The sequence below is a fragment of the Haematobia irritans genome, chromosome 2, assembly GCF_050003625.1.
Source record: "Haematobia irritans isolate KBUSLIRL chromosome 2, ASM5000362v1, whole genome shotgun sequence".
In the NCBI taxonomy this organism is placed as follows: Eukaryota; Metazoa; Arthropoda; class Insecta; order Diptera; family Muscidae; genus Haematobia; species Haematobia irritans.
This window is the reverse complement of record NC_134398.1, coordinates 51,792,846-51,816,581: the sequence shown is the minus strand read 5'-3', so window position 1 is coordinate 51,816,581 and position 23,736 is coordinate 51,792,846. Positions and strand designations below refer to the sequence as shown.

The 23,736-nt window shown below is 31.8% G+C and overlaps 1 protein-coding gene and 2 long non-coding RNA genes across 3 annotated transcripts in view; all 3 read left to right on the top strand.

Annotated features, from left to right (window-relative positions):
- Window positions 1-364: 364 nt before the first annotated feature.
- The window catches only part of Hand (heart- and neural crest derivatives-expressed protein), a 32,953-nt gene continuing 9,581 nt past the window's right edge, over window positions 365-23,736 (top strand). The window contains exons 1-3 of the mRNA XM_075294083.1: window positions 365-620; window positions 5,720-5,926; window positions 6,055-6,260. Coding sequence (XP_075150198.1) covers window positions 509-620; window positions 5,720-5,926; window positions 6,055-6,260 — 525 coding nt within the window. The 5' untranslated portion in view covers window positions 365-508. The remainder of the gene's footprint in view (window positions 621-5,719; window positions 5,927-6,054; window positions 6,261-23,736) is intronic.
- Window positions 11,706-13,067, top strand: LOC142227527 (uncharacterized). The gene is made up of 3 exons (XR_012719882.1): window positions 11,706-11,790; window positions 11,853-12,229; window positions 12,997-13,067. It is a non-coding gene; the product is annotated as an uncharacterized LOC142227527 (long non-coding RNA).
- LOC142227526 (uncharacterized) lies at window positions 20,288-21,688 on the top strand. Its single transcript, XR_012719881.1, has 3 exons — window positions 20,288-20,408; window positions 20,471-20,846; window positions 21,618-21,688. It is a non-coding gene; the product is annotated as an uncharacterized LOC142227526 (long non-coding RNA).

Sequence of the window (23,736 nt, the reverse complement as noted above, 5' to 3'; positions counted from 1 at the left end):
TAAATTATTTATTGTTTATTCGTGAAAATGTTAATACTCACCTTTAATTTAATTAATTGTTTTTGTAGATTAATTCCGTATATAGTAGATTTTGTCATTTTGCAAGTTTCTTATAGTTTTTCTCTATACATTTGCATTCAATCAAGCAATATGGCGATTTCAACCAATCACAAATCAGATATTATACAGCTTCATACGATTGGTCAACGGCAATTGGGGGTTAAACAATGGAGACTATTGTTGATGTTTTGTGAGTGTGCATACGTGTATGTGTGTTCTTTTCAAAATATTGTAACAATAACAAATGTAGAATCTTCGTGTTTATGCCGTATTCTTTCAGAGCAACAAGAATTTAGTATTGAAACGAAACTTGTTCAAATACAGACGTTCAACGGATTGCGGGAACATAATGAGAAATTAAAGTGAAGTGGAGAATATATCAGTGCAACATTACAGTTTTTTACCATATATATAATAAAAGAAAATTAAGCATAATAATAGTCTAAAAATGTCTAAATACGAAACACAAATATGCCGTGATCCATCGCCGTTTTATCAAAATGATAACATTTTTTATAACAACACAAGTTATCGAATAATGGATATGAATACAATGGAACGTACGTCAGAAATATTTCATCGTCTGTATATATTTTTGTAACTTGAATTTGAAATAAATTTATTAAATTAATTAATATGCATAAAGTGTTATTGACAGCAATTATGAAATCAAATATCAGATTTTTTTTTTTAAATATTTCCCATTGATGACAATTTTGACCGAACAGTGAAAAATTGGAAATTGTTCCAAAAACATTATTTTTTAAGTTTTTTTCCAGGGACTATCTATTCGACTATTTTCTCTATAAATTTCTTTGGAAGAAATATTAGAAAATTCACATTTGGTTTTTCAATAAAAAATGACACAAAATAAAAAAATTGGAGATGTGTACCGTCGCTGGAAATAAAAACTGCCATAATTTTGCCCATATTTGGGAGGTCTTTACCTATAAGAGGTTACATTTACGCCCATTTTCATGTAGCTCCATTAGGCTTTAACTGCCAGTTGACAGAAAGTAAATTACAAATATCTTTTCTCCGGTTAATTGTAACTGAAACCTCTTTAGCAGTTACGTTTCAAACGGGTATATGGAATATAGATATATAAAAGATGACAGATATGTCAATAGTTCGGGTTAAAAATTCGTTAGCTCACGTAGCACTAACGGAGCTTCATAAAAATGGGGGTTAATGTGTTAATACACACAAAAAAATTCACGAAGTTTTTTCCGATTAAAGTCTTAATTGAGTTTTAAAAAATATTCAATTCAATATTTAATTGACTCAACAAATTTTTTAATTGAAACAAAAATCAGTCACAAAAATTAAGAGTATCAATTAATTTTTAATTGACTTTCAATTAATTTTTTAATTGATACTATAATTTCTGTGATTGAAGACATTTCAATTAAAAAATTAATGGGTCAATTAATTTCGTGATTGAATCAGAAAAAAATTTTTTGTGCATGTTATTTTCCATTGGGTGGTCTTATAAGTGCTTAGCCTCAGCGACTTATTCAAGAGGTATTTATTACCGAGTATTTTTGTTTTTACCGCGTGGACAATCGGAAGTGTCCCCGAAGAATTCTTGTTTTGCTGACCACCTATCTACCTTGAATATATAAATTTAAAAATCCGCAGCTGCATCCTCAAATTATTTCCAGATCATCATATAGTACAATTTGAAGAGCGAAATCGCCCCTTTGGAACATATTAATTTACGGCTCTAAAAAACTAAAATTGGATGTTGACTGCGTCTTCTAAATACTCAAGAAATTAATTGTAAAAATTTTTTTGGGCATTAGCACAATGCACTTAATAGTCAAAGTGAGCCTTAAAATAAATCGGGCTGACTCTTTTTTTGTGCATAACATATTCGAAAATTGGATCAACACCGATCGTCTTCAGTACATATTTTTATTGCACCGAAAGAATTAAATTTTCCAAGTTAGATCAAATAAGTAATCAATATTGACCATATTTACGATGCCATTTTATTTGCAGGCTGTTGGTATTAATATAGCGACTTCAATTAGTAAAATAGTGAGATTGAGATTGGAGTCGGAATCTTAAAATTTTGCTGGAGTCCTAATCCGACCAAACCAAAATTTTAAAATCCTTTTATATTTTTTTGTTAAACAATTTTAGGCAATTTTGATTTTTCAGTTCAGTTTTTCTATCACCCAAAAAAAGTGACCCCACCGTGGAAGAAAATGTAGGTTTATTTTAGAAAAATTTAACTAAAATAGTTTTCTAATTGCAACATGTTACAAATAAGTTAATACTTTTTGTCAAATTGAAGAAATTTTTTTAAAAATGATTAATTTTTTTCTGCTGTTTAAGAAAATTTCATATGTTGGAAGAAAAAGTTGGATTTAAAAATTGTTAAAATGTCTTTAGCGCTGTACGAAGTTCGAGACAGGTACAATTTTAGTAAAATTTACTCATTTGAGAGACTTATAAACTCAATTTAAGCAAACTTCTGCCATTTTAGGAAAATATGAACTATTTTATTTTTTAGTAAAATTGTGCACTATATTTGTATACAACTTTTTTTCTTATTTATAGTTCACGTCATTAAAGTTAGCAAAAAATTATTCAAATAAGGAACATTTACTCATATTGTGCAAAATTTAACTAAAATCAACTAATCTTCAAGAACTAAAATAAAGTTCGGTTGGCATTAGAGCCCCTTTTTTCTGGGTGATCGAACAATGAAGTCGTGGTCTAAAGCTACTGCCCGGCGATATAAAAACGACGGTTTGACCATAATTGTGGTGCAACTTCCAATAATGTAGATTATTCTAGAAGGTTAGACAACATAGAATATTGGCTGAATCGATCCATTTTAATACCCACCACCATAAAATTCTATTTGTAACAGTTCGAAATATCGTTTTAAGACGATATAAACCTCTCAAAAGTGGAGTGTCACGGTCGCCATAATTTTGCCCATATTTAGGAGGTTTTCACCTATAAGAGGTTACATTTACGCCCATTTTCATGTAGCTCCATTAGGCTTTAACTGTCAGTTAACAGAAAGTAAATTACAAATATCTTTTCTCCGGTTAGCTGTAACTGAAACATTTTCAGCAGTTACGTTTCAAACGGGTATATGGAATATAGATATATAAAAGATGACAGATATATCAATAGTTCGGGTTAAAAATTCGTTAGCTCACGTAGCACTAACGGAGCTTCATAAAAATGGGGGTTAATGTGTTAATACACACAAAAAAAAATTCACGAAGTTTTTTCCAATTAAAGTCTTAATTAAATTTTAAGAAATATTCAATCAAATATTTATTGATTCCACAAATTTTTTAATTGAAACAAAAATCAGTCACAAAAATTAACAGTATCAATTAATTTTTTAATTGGATCAATTAATTTTTAATTGACTTTCAAATAATTTTTTAATTGGTACTATCATTTCTGTGATTGAAGACATTTCAATTTAAATATTAATTGGATCAATTAATTTCGTGATTGAATCAGAAAAAAATTTTGTGTGCATAACACTCAAAATACAGTTTACTTTGATCCAAAGATTTGATCCAACGTTCGCTTAGGGATTTTGGTATTGATTCCGAGCCAAATATGTGACTTATTTAAGAGACATTTTTAGCGACCTATCTGGCCTTAACTCTAGGATAAATAAAATTAAAATTAGGATACAGATCTCATTTATCGAATTTCCATTCTAGTTTCGAGGATATTAATAAAGCTATTCACGTACAAAGAAATGCTGGTTTAACAATACAAATTATAACGGATACTTCAAAGTAATTTTTTTTTTCTTAATTCCAAAAACAAAACTTTATACCAAAGATGCAAAATCCTCAAAATAAGTCTTAGCCTTTATTTGAAGCGTTTTTATCTTAAATATATTTAGTTAAATCAAATAAATTAAAAAATACCTTAGTTCAAAAACATACGACTTTAACGGAGGGATAGAAATTTCCAAAATTGATGTCCTAAATTTAATAAAAAAAATTTAAATTAATGATTATAAACTTTATAATATTTAATAAAAATTTTTTGAAGCAATGATTATAAACTTTATATTAATTAAAATGACATTTTTTCAATGAAAATTTTCCTTAATATTTTGTAAATTGGGCATTCTAAAATTTAGTTTATGTAATCTTTAATATCACTTAAATATTTTTTCAGTGTAGCAAACGTCTCTCAGTGTAGCAAACATCTCACGAGGTGTCAAAGTTTGACAGGCTTCACTTTATATCTGCCACTGTCAGTAGACTTCACGCTCGAAGATAGGTCACACCGGATATAGCACTCACATATAAACCGATCTTCCGATTCGGCTTCTTGAGCGTTTAGGTTTGTCTGTTTTGCCAAAAGGTCTAGTATTTTTACCAACCTTAAATTTTCATACGATTAGCCGGAATTTGCACCGTATGTGCTAGAAGTAAAGTAAATTTTCCTTAAATTATACATCTTTGATGCAAATTTTATTACGATTCCAGCAAAAAAAAAGAGCTTCCAAAAAAGTAGTTTAGATACCCAATTTGTGAATCATCTCCAATGAATTTTACATGGGCTTGTCGTAGGATGGAGGTACTCCATTTTATTGCTTTATAAGTTGTGCCTTGGAAGTTAATTTGGATGAAGAAATTAAAAAAAAACTAAAAAACAAATTTTTTCCCATTTCACTATTTTATTTTTATCAGTATTTTTGTTAGGGCCAGTTTCTCAATGTCTTGTTATTAATTATCGTGTCGATAAAACAGCTGATCCCATACAAAAATTTTACTAACCGGAGGTCTATCCACCGGTTAAAATTAATCGGAGGATGAGAAACTGGCCATTAGACTTTTATTTTCTAATTATTTAATTTTTACAAAATGAAAAACTTCATCGCTTCTAGAACGTATTAGCTCACTCAGCCACAAACGCCATTGAATACGATGCGTCAAAATGTATATTCAAATGTTTGTGATATCAACCTAATGTGACACCACGGCATGACGTTCTAACTACTTCCTTAGATGTTCTTTATTATTATGAATGGAAAAATAAAGAACACTGGTTCAAATCTCACCAGCGGCAATTTTTTATTAAATATTTTTTCTACAAAAATATTTTTCTAATTTTTTTTATGTTATACTTTTATTTTATTTTGTTTTTTTTTTGTGGCATATATTTTTTCCATTAAAAATTAACAAAAAATTAAAAATTATCGTAACCTTTTGAGAAGGTATTGCAAATCCCAGAGGGCATATATTTTTTTATTTTTTATTATTTTAATTTACTTTTTTTGATTGATTTTCTATTGTTTTTTTGCGAAATTTAATTGTCCAAAACTTAAATTTTCACTTAAAAGAGCCTAATTCCGTACTTTCCGAGACTTGTCTAAAAGGACTGCATCGGAAGTGGAAAAAATTGGTAGGGGATCCCGGGATACGATTTAAAAGAAATCTTTGTGTACTTGTCCAAAATGACTGCATCGAAAGTAGAAAAAAGTTAATGGGGTATTTTGGGATGCGCTTTAAAAGAAATATTTGTGGAACAACTTCCATTTTTTTGCTGAGAATGTAGTCACTATATTAAATCTATTTTAGAGAAAATTAATTTCTCAAAAACATATTTTTAGGAGTATATACATAATCCGTTATTTGCATTTGTCATCACGCAGATACATGGAATACACCATCTTATTGTGCCGATACAAAACATCATAACTCTCATCATCATAATATTCATCAGCAACAGTCCCCACAGGACTGTTGTCAACCTGTCACATCGGCGACGACAACCACTTGTACATTGACAGCTAACATAAATGCAAACAATTATTATCGATCGCCTAGTTATTGCCCAGCATCTTCGTCCGATTTAGAAGGTATGTAATGCCCCAAGTATAAATGGGAATGTTTTTCAGTTGGATTGGACTATTAATTTCCAATATCATTATTTTCATTTCAATTTTGTATATTTTAATCCAAGTGGTAATTTTTCTATTGTTTTAAGATGTGGAAAGCCAATTTCATGATAGTTTGTTTACAAATGATTCACCAAAATCCCATACTATTTCTGTTCCTCCACCAGTTCGTGTTGTAAAGAAAAGGAATACAGCGAACAAAAAAGAGCGACGACGTACACAGAGCATAAATAATGCATTCTCATGTTTACGTGATAAAATACCCAATGTACCATCGGACACGAAATTATCAAAGGTAAGTGAATTCCATTGTAAACAATTGAATTTTGAGATGTTCTTTCTTTCCTTGTAACAACCCAGTACAGAACCTAATGTCTTTCTTATTTAGATAGGTCTAAGGTTTGTATTGTTGACCTTGGTTTTGGAAAATAGATGTACTCATATAATGATTAAAAAATATACCAAAGAAATCAAAAAAAAATGAATAATTGAATTTTAATTGAATTTAAAAAATAACAATTAAAAATATTTAATGACAACAAAACTAAATCACATCGACTAATTGAATCAATTAAAATTTTAAGTGGATTAATATTTTTTTTTTTGCGTCGTAATCTGTGATTTTTATATCCACAACCATAGAATGGTGACGGGGGTAAATAAGTTTGTCGTTTCGTTTGTAATACATCGAAATATCGATTCCCGACTATATAAACTATATATATTCTTGCTCAGGGAGAAATTCTAAGAAGATATAACCAGGTCCGCACCGAAAAAAAAGTGAACTGTTTTATAAGAAGAATGATCTACCACGCACGAAAATTGAACTAAATTTTACTCCACATTTTGAGATTTCTACAAAGCGTTGTTAAAACCAGAAAATTTTAATGCCCTGTTGTACTTTTTAACTACAGTTCACGAAATTACATCATCTCATAGAAGAAAAAATTAACTAAAAGTTAAGAAGAAAATCATTGGCGCCTAATCATGACCATTTTAACCATACAGTAGTTCATTCTTACTATTTTTGGGAATCGTACGAAAATTTTCATTTGTTTTAGTTCATATTGAACTTATGTGTATGGCCATTGAACTTTATACTCACGTTTAGTTCATAAAATTTTTGAGACATACTTAAAAAAAGTAAGATTTCATTAAGCTGTGGAAAATTTCGATAAAAACAATAAAATTGAACTACAAACAAATATTTTTTTTCCAATAAAAATAATTTAAATTTAGCGTTAGTTTAACTACGGAAATTTTTTCTGTGCGTCTTTCTGGCTGTCTGTCTGTTGTAATCTCGCTACAGTCTTCAATAACGAAGCAATCGTGCTGAAATTTTGCACAAACTCGTCTTTTGTCTGCAGGCCAAGTTCGAAAATGGGAAGAGGTTTTGATATAGTCCCCATATAAACCGGCCTCCCGATTTTGGGTCTTGGGCTAATAAAAACCTTAGTTTTTATCCAATTCACCTAAAATTGGAAATCTATAGGTATTTTAGGACCATAAAGAGGTGTACCAAATATAGACCGATCTACCGATTTTACTTCTTGGTCTTCTAGAATCACTAGAATCCAATTTGCCTGAAATTGGAAATCTAGAGGTATTTTAGAACCATAAAGAGGTGTGTCAAAAACGGTGAGTATCGGCCATTTTTTGGCTCACATATTGGTCCACATATACCGATCTCCCGATTTTACTTCTTGGGCTTATAGAAACCGTAGTTTTTATCCAATTTGCCTGAAATTGGAAAACCAGAGGTTATTTAGGACCATAAAGAGGTGTGTCAAATATAGTGAGTATCGGTCCATGTTTTGGTATAGCCGATCTCCCAATTTTACTTCTTGCGCTTATAGAAACCGTAGTTTTCATCCAATATGCCTCAAATTAAAAATCTAGTGGTATTTTAGGACCATAAAAAGGTGTGCCGAAATTGGTGAGTATCGGTCCATGTTTTGATGTAGCCCCTATATGGACCAATCTCCATATTTTACTTCTTGGGCTTATAGAAACCGTAATTTTTATCCTATTTGCATGAAGAATTATTTTAGGACCATAAAGAGGTACGTTGAAAATGATGAGAATCGGTCAATATGTTAGTATAGCTCACGTATAGACCGATCTAACTCCTAGAAAGCGTAGTTTTTATCCGATTTGCCTGAAATTGTAAATATACTGGTATTTTAGACTCACAAAAACGTGTATCGGATTTAGTTTTTATCGGTCCATTTGGTAAGGCCTACGTATAGACCGATTTCACTTCTGGAGGGTATAGAAGGCGCACTGATCATGAAAATTGCTTGAAACTGAATGTAAAATTTCCAGATGTTACTTCTCGTAATCATTTAAATAATGGGGGTGAAAATCTACAGATTCTAGATTTTAAATCTCTCTAACTTCTTTTTCTTGCACACTTACAAGCGATGTTTATGATTCACCTAAAACTCAAACAAAAATTGTTCTTATAAATCCATAATCTGATCTAGTTTTCATAGGTAAAATCTTTAAATTTATCTTCGGGAAGCGTATCGGTTGAACTAATCTGCTTGAGAGAATATCTGTCATCGAACCCTCCTGAAATTTTCAAAGGAAACTATTATATTTGATTCATGGTGGTGGGTATTTAAGATTCGGCCCGACCGAACATACTGCTGTATATGTTATACTTGTTATATCTAATTTGAGCACCATATTAATTAACATCCAAACTGTTCATAGAAAAAATATCTTTTTGTTTCAATTACGAAATTAATTGATACGAATTAATTGAACCAATGGTTCAATTCGTATCCAGATTTAATCTGGAATTGGATCTAGTCAAATCTCCAATTTGGTCCTTATCTAATAATATCTAATCTGATATCTGATCTGTGAGATCAAGCATACAAAGGAGGTGCAGGTTGTCGGCTGACATACATCTAACATAAGCCAGTATTCGACTTGCTGTGCGCTCTAACTTCTTCTTTCCATCGTACACTCCTTTTATTCCAGCAACTCTGCACATCTAATGCAATACTTTATCACCTTTTCATCAATATGGTTAACTCTTTAACAAGTAAAGGCAGGACAATGACAAAGGTAGTGGAACGATTATACGTTAATCTAAACCATACTTCCATTACCATCTTATTGGCATTAGAATATCACACTCTGCAGCTGCATCGATGTCCACCAGATAACAAAAAATCGGATATCAAAAAAGCAAACATTGCTGGAGGTAGAGAATACAAAAAATTCGTCCCGGCCGAACTGTTGGCCGTATTTCATTTCTTTATTAAATTCAATACAACAAGATTAAAATCTTATAATTCTAGTATAGGATTATTAATTTGAATAATACATTTGATTATCGTAATAGTTTTAAAATAAATACAATTAAAGTAAAGTAAAAGCTATTTAACAAAGGGAGAGAACAGAAGTGGCAAATAAGAAAAATATATTTGTGATATATTAACATTATGAGAAAAATAAAAAGATAAAAATAAAATATAAAAAAAGAAATAAATAATTAAAAAAATTAACAATAAGAAAATTATAGTAAATCAAAACACATATTTTTAACTTCAATTATTCTGAAAATATTCTGTAATCAGTCTTTTGAAACTGAAAGAGTTGGTGCTAATTTGCAGTTTGTTTGGCAGTCTATTCCAGAGACGTATGACCCATATGTGATAGTGCCATTCTGATACCAACGTTCGATAACTTATATGAATAATCTTTTTCCCCTGTTGGACCTGGCAAAAAGTAACCTCTCAAATAGGTATATTGGTAACTTTAAGTTTATTGTCTTGTGTAATAAAACGAGTGCCCTTGTATTATATAAGTTACCTAGTATCAACCCAATGTGGTATCACAATGGACTGAATAGTCTAAGTGAGCCTGATACATCGGGCTGCCACCTAACCTAACCTAACTTAACCTAGTGTCAACCCATATAGACGAGTACTGTACCTGGAAATATGATCAAATCGTCGGATACCATAGACATAACTAGTTATGTTATTATAAAACAATACATTAAGTTTCCGCATACTGACACTGTCACAATGGGAGAACAATTCACAGCCATATAATAAAGATGGCATGAGGTAGGTCTTTGCTTATAAAGTTCTTACACCCAGAAAAAAGTGACCCATTCTTTAAGTTAAAATGAACAAATTGTGAAGAAAGTTGAACTTCGTATAGCGCCAAAGAAATTTTTATTTTTTTGAACGATGTGAATTTCGTTTAAATTAGGTAGAATGCATTCCATATATTAGTTAACTTTTTCCTATATTTATGTACCACTATACTACAGAATGAAAAAATTTAACTGAATTGAATTCATATATGGAATGATTTTATTGAAATTTTTTCATTCATTGGGACAAATCTTACATATTTGCGGTAAACCTTTTTACTTCAAACTTAGAACTGCTTACCTTCGTTTTTAAATACAATTTTATTTATTTATATAAGCAATTTTTTTTCTATAAAATACACGTTTTATAAATATATTAAGTATACTTATTTGAAATCAACAGCATCGACTGGCCTTGAAATATTAGTTTATTATTCCACTATTTTCAATTTCCATGTAATGTCATCAACTGTAAACCGCATTTTTCCTTCTTCTTGTACATTTCACTTTTAATAAGTTGCTGCGTAACGAGTTTGTCCTCCTTTTACAATTTCAATACCTACAAATAAAAAAAATCATAAACCAATTTTTTCACAAAAGGTTAGTGTCACTGAATGTTACTTGTTAATTGAAGATTCCAAAATGAAGACGAATGAAGGGGTTTTTATTCTGTTTTCTTTGTTCATACACCATCACGAACATAGTTTTTTCTCACTAATTTAAAATAACAAATATTTTATATATTTTATTTATTTTACTATATTATTTTTTAACAATCCCTCCGTATACCATAACAACGCGATTCCAACTAAAAAACCAACCCACGCGCAAACATACCGATTACATCGATGACAGTTATAGATTACAGGTAGATAAAAGAAATATAGGAAAATTTCCTATATTCTAACAAGTGTGTCTCCTTAAGTTTTAAAAGGATTGAATACTTCTTAGTACGAATGAACTAAAATATTTTTCTATGCCAAGTGTTATTCGTATGTATGATAAGCTTTCTATAATAAAGGAAGTCAGAATTGTCATTTTATAAGAAATTTTACTAAATTTGAGGAAACTTGGTTTTAGTTCATATTTTGTTTATTTTTACGAATACTTTGTTATCAGTGAATAAAATTTTCTTGTTCATTAGTAAATTCTTATACCCAGCGAAGAAAACAGTATTAGTAAAATTCCATGCCTTATTCTAGTTAATGAACTTGTAATGAACTTTTTTTGACGTGACCTTCATGATAAATGTTTTCACCGAAATATCCAAAATAAATTAATAATACATAAAATTCATATTTATTTCTCAAAAATCCACAAAAAAATTTTGGCTTTGGTAAACTGGCTTATGGAAATAAAATTGTTTTGAATTGGTTTTGGCATCATTTATTTCAACCCTTTTGATTAGATTGAATGCATAATCGATAGCTTAAATTATCGATGGAATATTCCAATTAATTTGACAGTTAAATATACGCCTCTCCTTCTAGTTACGCTCTTGATAGGTTTCTTGCTTCGTTTAATTTCAATAAACTTCCTTTTTCTTTCACATTCTGAAGCGAACGCATCGAAGACAAATCGTGAAGTTTAGAAATATTTTTCAAATAAATTTTAAATTAATTTTTTTGGAGACAACTCGAGATCATAAGTCAATTGAAATTTATTAAGCAATTATCAGCAGTGACTGGGAATAATAAAATCACAGGTAAAGCTTAGTAGAAAAGAAAGTATGAATGAAATTTTCCTAATAAGAAAAATAATTTTTAGAAATACTTCATCCAAATTTCTGGACGGATTCTGTCCGAAGGATTTTTGCTTTGGATTAGTCCATATTGGATGAGGACATAACTACCTTGTGATTCTTGTTGGGAAATCCTCATAACATTGGGGGAGAAAGATACATGTACTGCAACACGTGGTGAAAACAACCCGAAATATACACCAAAAACATCCAACGAAGGCATTTACATCATTGCAAATTTACATCAAGAAAAGTGAACGAGCTTCTGCTTCTAAATTTCGATATAAATTTGCTGAAATTCCCGGCTTAAATTGATTTCCATCAACTGAAAATATTTTTTTTTGCGATTTTGCCAGAATCCCGCTAAATTTCCTGCGTTACCATATAGGCCATTGCAGCATAAGTATAAATTTTATATCCTACATAATTAACTAGTATTGAGAAGGGCAATTTTATTAGTATTTTTGTCATAAATTTTGAGCTAAGCCTCCTAACTATGCTAAAATTTCTTAATTAAAATTTTGCTTAATCTCCATAATCATAAACTAAAAATGTAAAACCCTAATATCCATGTTGCAATTGATCAAACATGCTGCAATCATAATGCACATTTATATGGAATATAATTCGTTGTAACATGTTTGATACCATTTGATATCTTTGCATTGATTTACACCTCTTAGAAATTGCAACATTATCGAAAATAACAACAACAAATAGTATATGTAAAGCAAAAATTGATAGAATGACAGAAAGAACATGGTCCATTTCACTTTTGATGATCTCCATTTTTGTTTTGGCATTACAGTCTTGGTTTGACTTTGAAGAGTAAGGAAGAAAGATTGATAATTTGTAAATTGAAAAAAAAAAAAACATAAAAACAACAAAGTTTAAAACAAAATGGAGAAAGTGCAAATTGATCATGTTGAAATATCTGAAGTGTCCAGGAAAATTTATTAAGAAAATATTATACACAAATTTAAATGAATTAAATTTTTTTAAACTAGAAAATGCAAAATGTGAGTAAAATTGTGTAAAAAAAAAAAAAGAAAAAAACATATATTGAATAACATAACGAAGTAAAGTGATTAAAGCCCTAATAGTAGCCAGATTAATTATTAGTGATCTTGTATGATAAACACTATTTTTTCATTAATCTTGGCTCCACAGCAAAAAAGTTAAGCAGCCCAGCATCAAACGACGTTGAAAAGGCCTCTTCAATCGACAGCAGATGTTCTGGGGTAAGTGAATTGTTTTTTGTAAATTCTTTCCACCTGTGTAAAGTGTAAAAGAAGATTAGAAAATTTAGAGAGCTAGGCTTGGTGAAAGTGTTGTAATTTTTTTGCATATTTCTTTTCGTGGAGTTTTGTACCGGTGTTCAATGATTTTGTTGTCGCACATGCATACTGGCAGTGTTCACCCTACTAAATCTAGGGACATGTATTTGATACACTAATTATTAAGGAAAACACATAATGACAGAATAAATGTTAATCGTTTCAATGAAATAATCACAATACGAGATTATTTAATAATATGCAAGAAATTTAAAATTTTTAATTCAATTTTTTCTGGCTTTAATTATTTTCCCTTCTAAGATATCATTTTCTTTATTTGATTTTTTTTGCATCTGTTCGTAAATCTAACGGTTTAAAACCAATTGAACATTTAAGTATTATATTTTGAAGTTTTGCCACATATTTTTTTTATTTCTCTGTTATTTAGATTTAAATTTATATTTAATAATTATGATTTGAAATAAACAAAATTGTATATATTTGAAAATATGGAGTTCTAAACTTAATTTTTGAGTTTTCCTATACAGATGATGGTGATGATAAAATAGTTATTTTGTTTTAGATTTTAACATGGGGGTTTTACAAAATGTACATGCACGTAAAACTCAGGAAGGGTGGGGAAATTATGCATGGAGATCCTAAAAACATCTAGGATCCGCCATTGTTTAAAGTTATTAAGCCAATACCAATTGTTGTAAATTTTCTCATTTGTTACTAAATTTATTGGGGTATTTTGTTTTTGTTACAATTTAGTAACACGGACCATTTTTCTTCTTTTAATTATTTTTTAGTCTATTTAAAAAATAGGGAGTCTTAAAATTTATTATTGGAATGTTTGAACAGGCAAACATTGAGGAAGGACGAGAACCCCCCAACCGACTGCCTAGCTAGCCTTTGTGATGACTCCCGTAGTCCTAGCTTTTGGTGTTTGTCAAAAATGAGTTTCCTGACAGGATTCTCAAAAAAGGACATTTTTCCTAAAAATGTTTTATAACACTGCAAAGTGTCATTACAATAATTGGCGCCCAACGTGGGGCCTGGAAAGAGTCCTGTATTCTTCTCGGCTCAAAACCCTTTGATTTTTGTTTTTTTTTTTTTCAAGTAGAGTAGATTTCAAAAAATTGACATTATTATGTTGTCTTCTTTTCGTAATATTTACTTCAAAATATCTTATAACGCTTCATAGGATTCTTTTAGCTATTTGAGGTTTCAGGTTCGAATAGGCTAACCATTTAGAAAGTTGTAATTTTGTTTTGTTGTTTATTGACCGAAATGGGGATTTCAGATTTTTGTCAAAGTTTAATTTCAGTATCGTTAAGATTACTATATTTGTCTTAGTTATCAGTAACCCAAGTATTTCAGGATTACTAGAATTTAGCTGCTTGCATTTTCTAGTCCGTTTTACTTATGATGTATCCTCAGAAAAAAAAAGGATTCTACTGGTTTGATAATTATTTGCTAGTTTTATGATGCAATTGTTTTAGGTTCCATAGACCGATTTGTTGAAAAGTATTGGCTTGATATAGTTTTTTTTTTGCTATTTTCTTTATCCCATCATCTGGAAGGAAACTCAATTTAAATGCATAAATTTGTTTTTGTAATATAATTTTTTTATTATTTTCGAATTTCGAATATTTTCGAAAAGTTAATCAAAACGTATAGTTTTGAAATTTTGTTGTGAAATTTTGGAGATTTTGTTTTCAACACATAAAATATTAATTGTGTACGATGTCGGTTAATCGCACACCTACTCGCGGTAATCCTTCACAGGATTCTGGTGCTGTCGGTGGCTCTGAAAATAATTTTAATTGTCCTATTTGCGGAGAATTAATGAAAGAGGGGCAAGACTGTTTGATTTTGAACGAATGTTCACATGTTTTCCATCGTCCCTGTATCGAGACTTCTTTGGCAAATTCGGCAGAATGTCCCGTTTGTAAAAAGGCTTGTGAGCTCGTAGCGCTCAAGAAATACATTTTTCTTACAGAATCTATTGTCGATGTTCCTAACACTTCTGGTACATATCAAAATGTTGGTAAATCCTTCGGGAGAGGTAAACCTCGGGGAAGCAAAGGTATGCATTATAATACGCGAAGTAGTGCTAGAGTTTTTTATCAGGACCCAAATAATTCATATAATTTTCCAACACAAGATACTCAGAACACGCCTGTTAAAAATACTTCTCAAATACCATCTCAAAATATTCCTTCAAATCCTATAAGTGTAGACTATGATCACATTAATAAGATGATAGAGCAGAATTTGACTCGAATATTAGGATCTTTAAATATTGGTTCACAACCCATACGAAATTCACATCAAGATACGGAAAATGTCAATACAACTCCTGTCAGAAGGGATGTATGCCCTCAACAGGATAATGTTTCATTTGTAAGGACATCGAATCCTGGTGGTTCTAATGGGGTTTCCCATTTATCTACACCTTCTTCGTCGTCATATTCGACCGATAAAATTAGTGCTGTCATACATAGTTGGCATTTAACGTTCGATGGCTCTCCGACTGGATTAACTGTCGAAGAATTTTTATATCGATTAGAGGCTTTAACTATGGATAACTTTAATGGCGATTTTTCTTTGATATGTAAACATTTACAAATCCTTTTAGCTGGTAAAGCCAAAAACTGGTATTGGCGATACCGGAAACAAGTTTTGTCAATAGAATGGGAAGATTTTTGCGATGCAATTCGTTCCCAATATAAGGATTTCAAAACCTCATTCGATATACGTGAAGAATTGAGGAATCGAAAACAGCGACCTGGTGAAACTTTCGACGTATTTTTCGAATCAATTTCCACAATTGTCGACCGTTTAAGTTCACCTATGGCTGAGACAGAGCTCGTTGAAATAGTCGTTAGAAATCTTCGCCCGGAAATTCGGCAAGATTTATTATATACACCTGTCAATTCTGTATCCCATTTGAGGAAATTAGTGCAAAAGAGGGAAAACTTTCTCAGTGACGAGTATGTCAGACGCAATCTATTTAGCAGAAATAATCCCATTGCACATCATCGAAGGCAAATTGCTGAACTTGGTGTTCAGGAAAATTTTTCCAATAACGATCAACCGGATTGTGATGATGTCATTCATGCAGTAGGAAACTTACCCACAAATGGCCAATGTTGGAATTGTGGTGAAGTAGACCACCATTGGGAGGATTGCCTCCAGGAAAGAAATGTTTTTTGTTACGGCTGCGGAGCCAAGAATGTTTATAAACCGCAATGTTCATACTGTTTAACAAAAAAGGCCCAGTCGTCAAAAAACTTTCGGAACAATGTTCCCAAAGTGGAACCGTAAAGTATGTTAATTTTCAACCAAAATTTTCAGATAATAGCACCCAGACTTACATTTTTCCTGAAGTAGATAATTTGACAGATTCTAAAACCATTCTAAAAAGACCTGAGGAAATAGACTTATACTCTGAAAATAAACATGAAAGAATTCTTTACCCTGTATTGCCTTATCACGTCAGATGGCAAAAGTATATGGAAAAACGTAATCAGATTTTCGGCATAGAATCTATTTCACTCATATCCACGAGAAAACCGAAACGTTCGACTCTGCGACTTCGTAGATATTGGAAATTACGAAAACTATGCAGACGTTTCTTAATCTCTGCTATAGTAACCAACCCAAAAGATAAACGGTATTATGCTAAAGTTTCATTTTTACAATTTGTGGAATTTGGACTTTTAGATACTGGGGCCAGCATCAGCTGTATAGGCTCAGATCTTGCAAATTATGAATTCCAAAAATACCAGAATTTTACAAAATGTAACTCTCTTGTAAAAACTGCAGACAACACACCCTTAAAAGTCAATGGATGGTTGGATGTCGAAATTACATTCAAGGACCGCAAGAGAAATATTAAATTATTCATAATTCCTTCTATTTCGCAAAAGTTAATTTTGGGAATAGACTTTTTTAAGGCTTTTGGCTTACTCAATGATATGATTAATTGTGTTGATATGATTGCTAGCGAAAACCCGGATCATTTACTCGAACTTGATGAACATCAAAAAATATCAAATGAGGATGATCAGGGTAATGACCCTGATAATACCAAATATCCACTTTCTGATGCTCAACAGCAACAGCTGGATATGGTGATAAAATTATTTCCGGATTTTGAGTTACAAGGATTGGGACGAACTCCGTTGATTAAACACTCAATCAACGTGGGGGATGCAAGTCCAATCAAACAAAGATTTTATCCCGTGTCACCCGCAGTGGAGAAAGTTATTTCAAGGAAGTAGATAAAATGCTATCTCTTGGTGTGATTGAACCTTCTTCATCTGCGTGGAGTTCACCGATGAGGCTTGTATTGAAACCGGGTAAAGTCAGATTGTGTTTGGACGCTAGGAAATTAAACCTAGTCACCAAAAAGGATGCATATCCGCTTCCGTCTATTGAGGGAATATTTGCAAGATTGCCTAAAGCAAACTTAATTTCCAAACTGGATTTGAAGGATGCTTATTGGCAAGTGGCACTTGATGACGAGTCAAAACCCCTTACGGCTTTTACTGTCCCAGGCCGGCCACTTTATCAATTCGTCGTAATGCCATTTGGGCTTTGTAACGCGCCCCAAACGATGTGTCGGCTAGTCGATGAAATTATTCCAGCTGACCTTCGTTACTGCGTATTTGGTTATTTAGACGATTTGATAATAGTGTCCGAGGACTTTGAAAGTCATATGGGTGTTTTGATTCGCATCGCATCTCAGTTTAGGAAAGCAAATGTTACTCTCAATATCGGTAAGAGCAAATTTTGTGTGACTAGGGTTAATTACCTAGGGTACGTGATTGGAGACGGCGGAATCACCACCGATCCAGAAAAGGTAAAGGCGATACGAGACTGGCCAGTTCCAAAGAATCTCAAACAAGTGAGAGGTTTTCTTGGATTGGCTGGCTGGTATCGTAGATTTATCGAAAATTTTTCTTCAGAAGTTTTTCCAATTACAGAGGTTCTTTCGACGAAGAAACGGTTTGTGTGGACGCCTGAAGCTCAAAGAGCTTTTGAGCGTGTCAAAGATCTTCTTACAACAACCCCGGTTCTGGCAAATCCAGACTTTTCGAAAAAGTTCTATATTCACTGTGATGCCAGTGATTATGGAATTGGAGCTGTCTTAGTTCAACTGGACAGTGACAACCAAGAACGTCCTGTAGCATTCATGAGCAGGAAGCTGAATTCCGCACAGCGGAATTACAGCGTTACTGAACGTGAATGTCTCGCTGCAATTGAAGCTATTAAGCGTTTTAGATGCTATATAGAGATGCAGGACTTCGAGGTTGTCACTGACCATTCTAGCTTGGTTTGGCTCATGAAACAACCAAATTTAACTGGAAGATTGGCCAGATGGGTACTGCAACTCCAATCTTACCGATTTAGTGTGAGCCACAGGAAAGGCAAAGAGAACACTGTGCCAGATGCGCTCTCCCGTATTCCTTGTGACGAAATTAATGACATTGAGCTAATTGAACCGGAAGTGGATCTTGACTCGCCACATTTTAATGATGATGACTATACCGAATTGAAAAGTCGTGTTAATGAAAAATTGGAAAAATTTCCTGATATTAGAATCATGGATGGGTACGTATATATACGAACTGAACATTATTCAGGCGATACTGACCAAGAGAAGAGTGCCTGGAAGTTATGGATACCAAAAGGTCTCCGAAACTCAGTAATTTCCAGAGCTCACGATTGTCCTATTTCATCCCATGGTGGAATAGTGAAAACTTTGGAGATTATTCGGCGAAACTTTTATTGGCCAGGTTTATTACGAGACGTTCGATTATACATACAATCCTGTGAAATTTGTAAGACTACCAAGGCTCCGAATTTCATTATGAAGCCTCCTATGGGAAAACAAGCGACCTCAGTACGTCCTTTTCAAAGATTGTATGTAGATATTTTAGGTCCGTATCCCAGAAGTAAGAATGGTAGTATTGGTTTGCTTATCGTCCTGGATCACCTGACGAAATTCCATTTTTTATGTCCACTAAGGAAGTTTACTTCGTCATCTATCCTTGATTTTCTTGAAAAACACATTTTTCACGTATTTGGTGTACCGGAAACGCTCGTAAGTGACAACGGAAGTCAATTTAAAGCTAATGATTTTAACGCTTTCTTGACAAGCTACGGCATTTCACATATTTACACAGCATATTACTCGCCACAATCAAACGCATCAGAGCGCGTTAATCGTTCTCTGATTGCAGGAATTAGAGCTTACTTGAAAAAGGATCACAACTTATGGGATCAACATCTGAGTTCCATAAGTTGTGCCCTCCGTAATTCTTACCATCAGGCAATCGGAACATCGCCTTACAAGGCACTATTTGGACTTGATATGATGACGCATGGGTCGTCATACAAGTTATTGAGAAATTTAGACTTGCTTGAGGAACCCTGTGTAAAATTATCTAGGGATGACCATTTACAGGTAATTCGTCAGGATTTAAGGAAACATATAAAGGATGCTTACGAGCAAAATAAGATTCGATATGACCTGCGAACTAGGTTACAGACTTACAACGTTGGCCAGGAAGTTTTCCGTAGAAATTTCGCCCAAAGTAATCAAGAGAAAAAGTTTAATGCCAAATTGGCACCAATATTTATAAAAGCGAAAGTTCGGGAAAGACTTGGAAGCCATTATTATATATTGGAGGATCTTGATGGCAAACTAGTTGGCACTTTTCATGCCAAAGATATCAGGCTTTAATTTTATTTTCCAACTAATTCTGTTGCTCAAGGAGCCAGAATTATTTGGTTTTGTAATGAACTTTTTTTGACGTGACCTTCATGATAAATGTTTTCACCGAAATATCCAAAATAAATTAATAATACATAAAATTCATATTTATTTCTCAAAAATCCACAAAAAAATTTTGGCTTTGGTAAACTGGCTTATGGAAATAAAATTGTTTTGAATTGGTTTTGGCATCATTTATTTCAACCCTTTTGATTAGATTGAATGCATAATCGATAGCTTAAATTATCGATGGAATATTCCAATTAATTTGACAGTTAAATATACGCCTCTCCTTCTAGTTACGCTCTTGATAGGTTTCTTGCTTCGTTTAATTTCAATAAACTTCCTTTTTCTTTCACATTCTGAAGCGAACGCATCGAAGACAAATCGTGAAGTTTAAGAAATATTTTTCAAATAAATTTTAAATTAATTTTTTTGGAGACAACTCGAGATCATAAGTCAATTGAAATTTATTAAGCAATTATCAGCAGTGACTGGGAATAATAAAATCACAGGTAAAGCTTAGTAGAAAAGAAAGTATGAATGAAATTTTCCTAATAAGAAAAATAATTTTTAGAAATACTTCATCCAAATTTCTGGACGGATTCTGTCCGAAGGATTTTTGCTTTGGATTAGTCCATATTGGATGAGGACATAACTACCTTGTGATTCTTGTTGGGAAATCCTCATAACATTGGGGGAGAAAGATACATGTACTGCAACACGTGGTGAAAACAACCCGAAATATACACCAAAAACATCCAACGAAGGCATTTACATCATTGCAAATTTACATCAAGAAAAGTGAACGAGCTTCTGCTTCTAAATTTCGATATAAATTTGCTGAAATTCCCGGCTTAAATTGATTTCCATCAACTGAAAATATTTTTTTTGCGATTTTGCCAGAATCCCGCTAAATTTCCTGCGTTACCATATAGGCCATTGCAGCATAAGTATAAATTTTATATCCTACATAATTAACTAGTATTGAGAAGGGCAATTTTATTAGTATTTTTGTCATAAATTTTGAGCTAAGCCTCCTAACTATGCTAAAATTTCTTAATTAAAATTTTGCTTAATCTCCATAATCATAAACTAAAAATGTAAAACCCTAATATCCATGTTGCAATTGATCAAACATGCTGCAATCATAATGCACATTTATATGGAATATAATTCGTTGTAACATGTTTGATACCATTTGATATCTTTGCATTGATTTACACCTCTTAGAAATTGCAACATTATCGAAAATAACAACAACAAATAGTATATGTAAAGCAAAAATTGATAGAATGACAGAAAGAACATGGTCCATTTCACTTTTGATGATCTCCATTTTTGTTTTGGCATTACAGTCTTGGTTTGACTTTGAAGAGTAAGGAAGAAAGATTGATAATTTGTAAATTGAAAAAAAAAAAAAAACATAAAAACAACAAAGTTTAAAACAAAATGGAGAAAGTGCAAATTGATCATGTTGAAATATCTGAAGTGTCCAGGAAAATTTATTAAGAAAATATTATACACAAATTTAAATGAATTAAATTTTTTTAAACTAGAAAATGCAAAATGTGAGTAAAATTGTGTAAAAAAAAAAAAAAAGAAAAAAACATATATTGAATAACATAACGAAGTAAAGTGATTAAAGCCCTAATAGTAGCCAGATTAATTATTAGTGATCTTGTATGATAAACACTATTTTTTCATTAATCTTGGCTCCACAGCAAAAAAGTTAAGCAGCCCAGCATCAAACGACGTTGAAAAGGCCTCTTCAATCGACAGCAGATGTTCTGGGGTAAGTGAATTGTTTTTTGTAAATTCTTTCCACCTGTGTAAAGTGTAAAAGAAGATTAGAAAATTTAGAGAGCTAGGCTTGGTGAAAGTGTTGTAATTTTTTTGCATATTTCTTTTCGTGGAGTTTTGTACCGGTGTTCAATGATTTTGTTGTCGCACATGCATACTGGCAGTGTTCACCCTACTAAATCTAGGGACATGTACTTGATACACTAATTATTAAGGAAAACACATAATGAGAGAATAAATTTTAATCGTTTCAATGAAATAATCACAATACGAGATTATTTAATAATATGCAAGAAATTTAAAATTTTTAATTCAATTTTTTCTGGCTTTAATTATTTTCCCTTCTAAGATATCATTTTCTTTATTTGATTTTTTTTTGCATCTGTTCGTAAATCTAACGGGTTAAAACCAATTGAACATTTAAGTATTATATTTTGAAGTTTTGCCACATATTTTTTTTATTTCTCTGTTATTTAGATTTAAATTTATATTATAATTTATAATAATTATGATTTGAAATAAACAAAATTGTATATATTTGAAAATATGGAGTTCTAAACTTAATTTTTGAGTTTTCCTATACAGATGATGGTGATGATAAAATAGTTATTTTGTTTTAGATTTTAACATGGGGGTTTTACAAAATGTACATGCACGTAAAACTCAGGAAGGGTGGGGAAATTATGCATGGAGATCCTAAAAACATCTAGGATCCGCCATTGTTTAAAGTTATTAAGCCAATACCAATTGTTGTAAATTTTCTCATTTGTTACTAAATTTATTGGGGTATTTTGTTTTTGTTACAATTTAGTAACACGGACCATTTTTCTTCTTTTAATTATTTTTTAGTCTATTTAAAAAATAGGGAGTCTTAAAATTTATTATTGGAATGTTTGAACAGGCAAACATTGAGGAAGGACGAGAACCCCCCAACCGACTGCCTAGCTAGCCTTTGTGATGACTCCCGTAGTCCTAGCTTTTGGTGTTTGTCAAAAATGAGTTTCCTGACAGGATTCTCAAAAAAGGACATTTTTCCTAAAAATGTTTTATAACACTGCAAAGTGTCATTACAAACTATTCCTAACTGCTTTAAGTTTAGGATTTTTTTACTGAAGCAAGTAAATTTTATTATTTTAAACAAAAATTCAACTTAATGGAAATAAATTGGCTAAACTAAATTGATGAACATATTTCCTTCAGTTCCGAAGGCACTTTTTTCTTGGTGTATATTCTGTGGAGTGACGCCCAGAGTGTTCTTAATTTGTTATATGTTATTTCAGTTACACTATTAATATGATTCGACCAAGTTAGATTTTCATTAAATATTACTCCCAGGTTCTTGCAAGACTTAACAATTTAAATCCTGTGACCATTGAGGATAATGTTGGGTTCTGCAATTTGGTGCCTGGTTCGCCCCTTAATAACAAGACACTTAGATTTATCTGAGTTCAGACACAAACCATTGGATGATGCCCATTTATGAACAGTGAGAGGGTCATCATTCACCATCTTGACCGCATCTTCAAATAGGGGTCTATCCGGACCCAAATAAATCTGCACGTCATCTGCATATAGATGAATTTTGCAATACCTTAGGTACTGTGGAAGATCATTTATGTAGCATGTAAATTAAAGTGGTCCCAATACTGAATACTGTGCAGCGGAAGAGGTTTCGAAATTTCTTTACTTAAGTATACAGTCCCCATGTTCTGAAATTCGGAATCGCAAATCGCAAGAAATTGAGATACTTTCGGACCCCAATAAATTTTAGTTTGAAATTCTCATTAAAGAGAACTATATTACCATGATTTAAGTTTAAAAATTTCAGGGTCAAGAAAATATGGCCAAACTAAAATTTTGCGATTCCGAATTTCGGAACATGGGGGAGTATAACTTATTGTTAAATAGCGTGTTTGCTTTTTATTGAAGACGACTGGCAGAACTCAAATTTGGAAAAAAATTAAACATTATTTAAATAAGAAATAAAAACAATTTTCTTATAAAAAATTTAGGTTAATTTAGGTTAAGAATCGAGTTAAC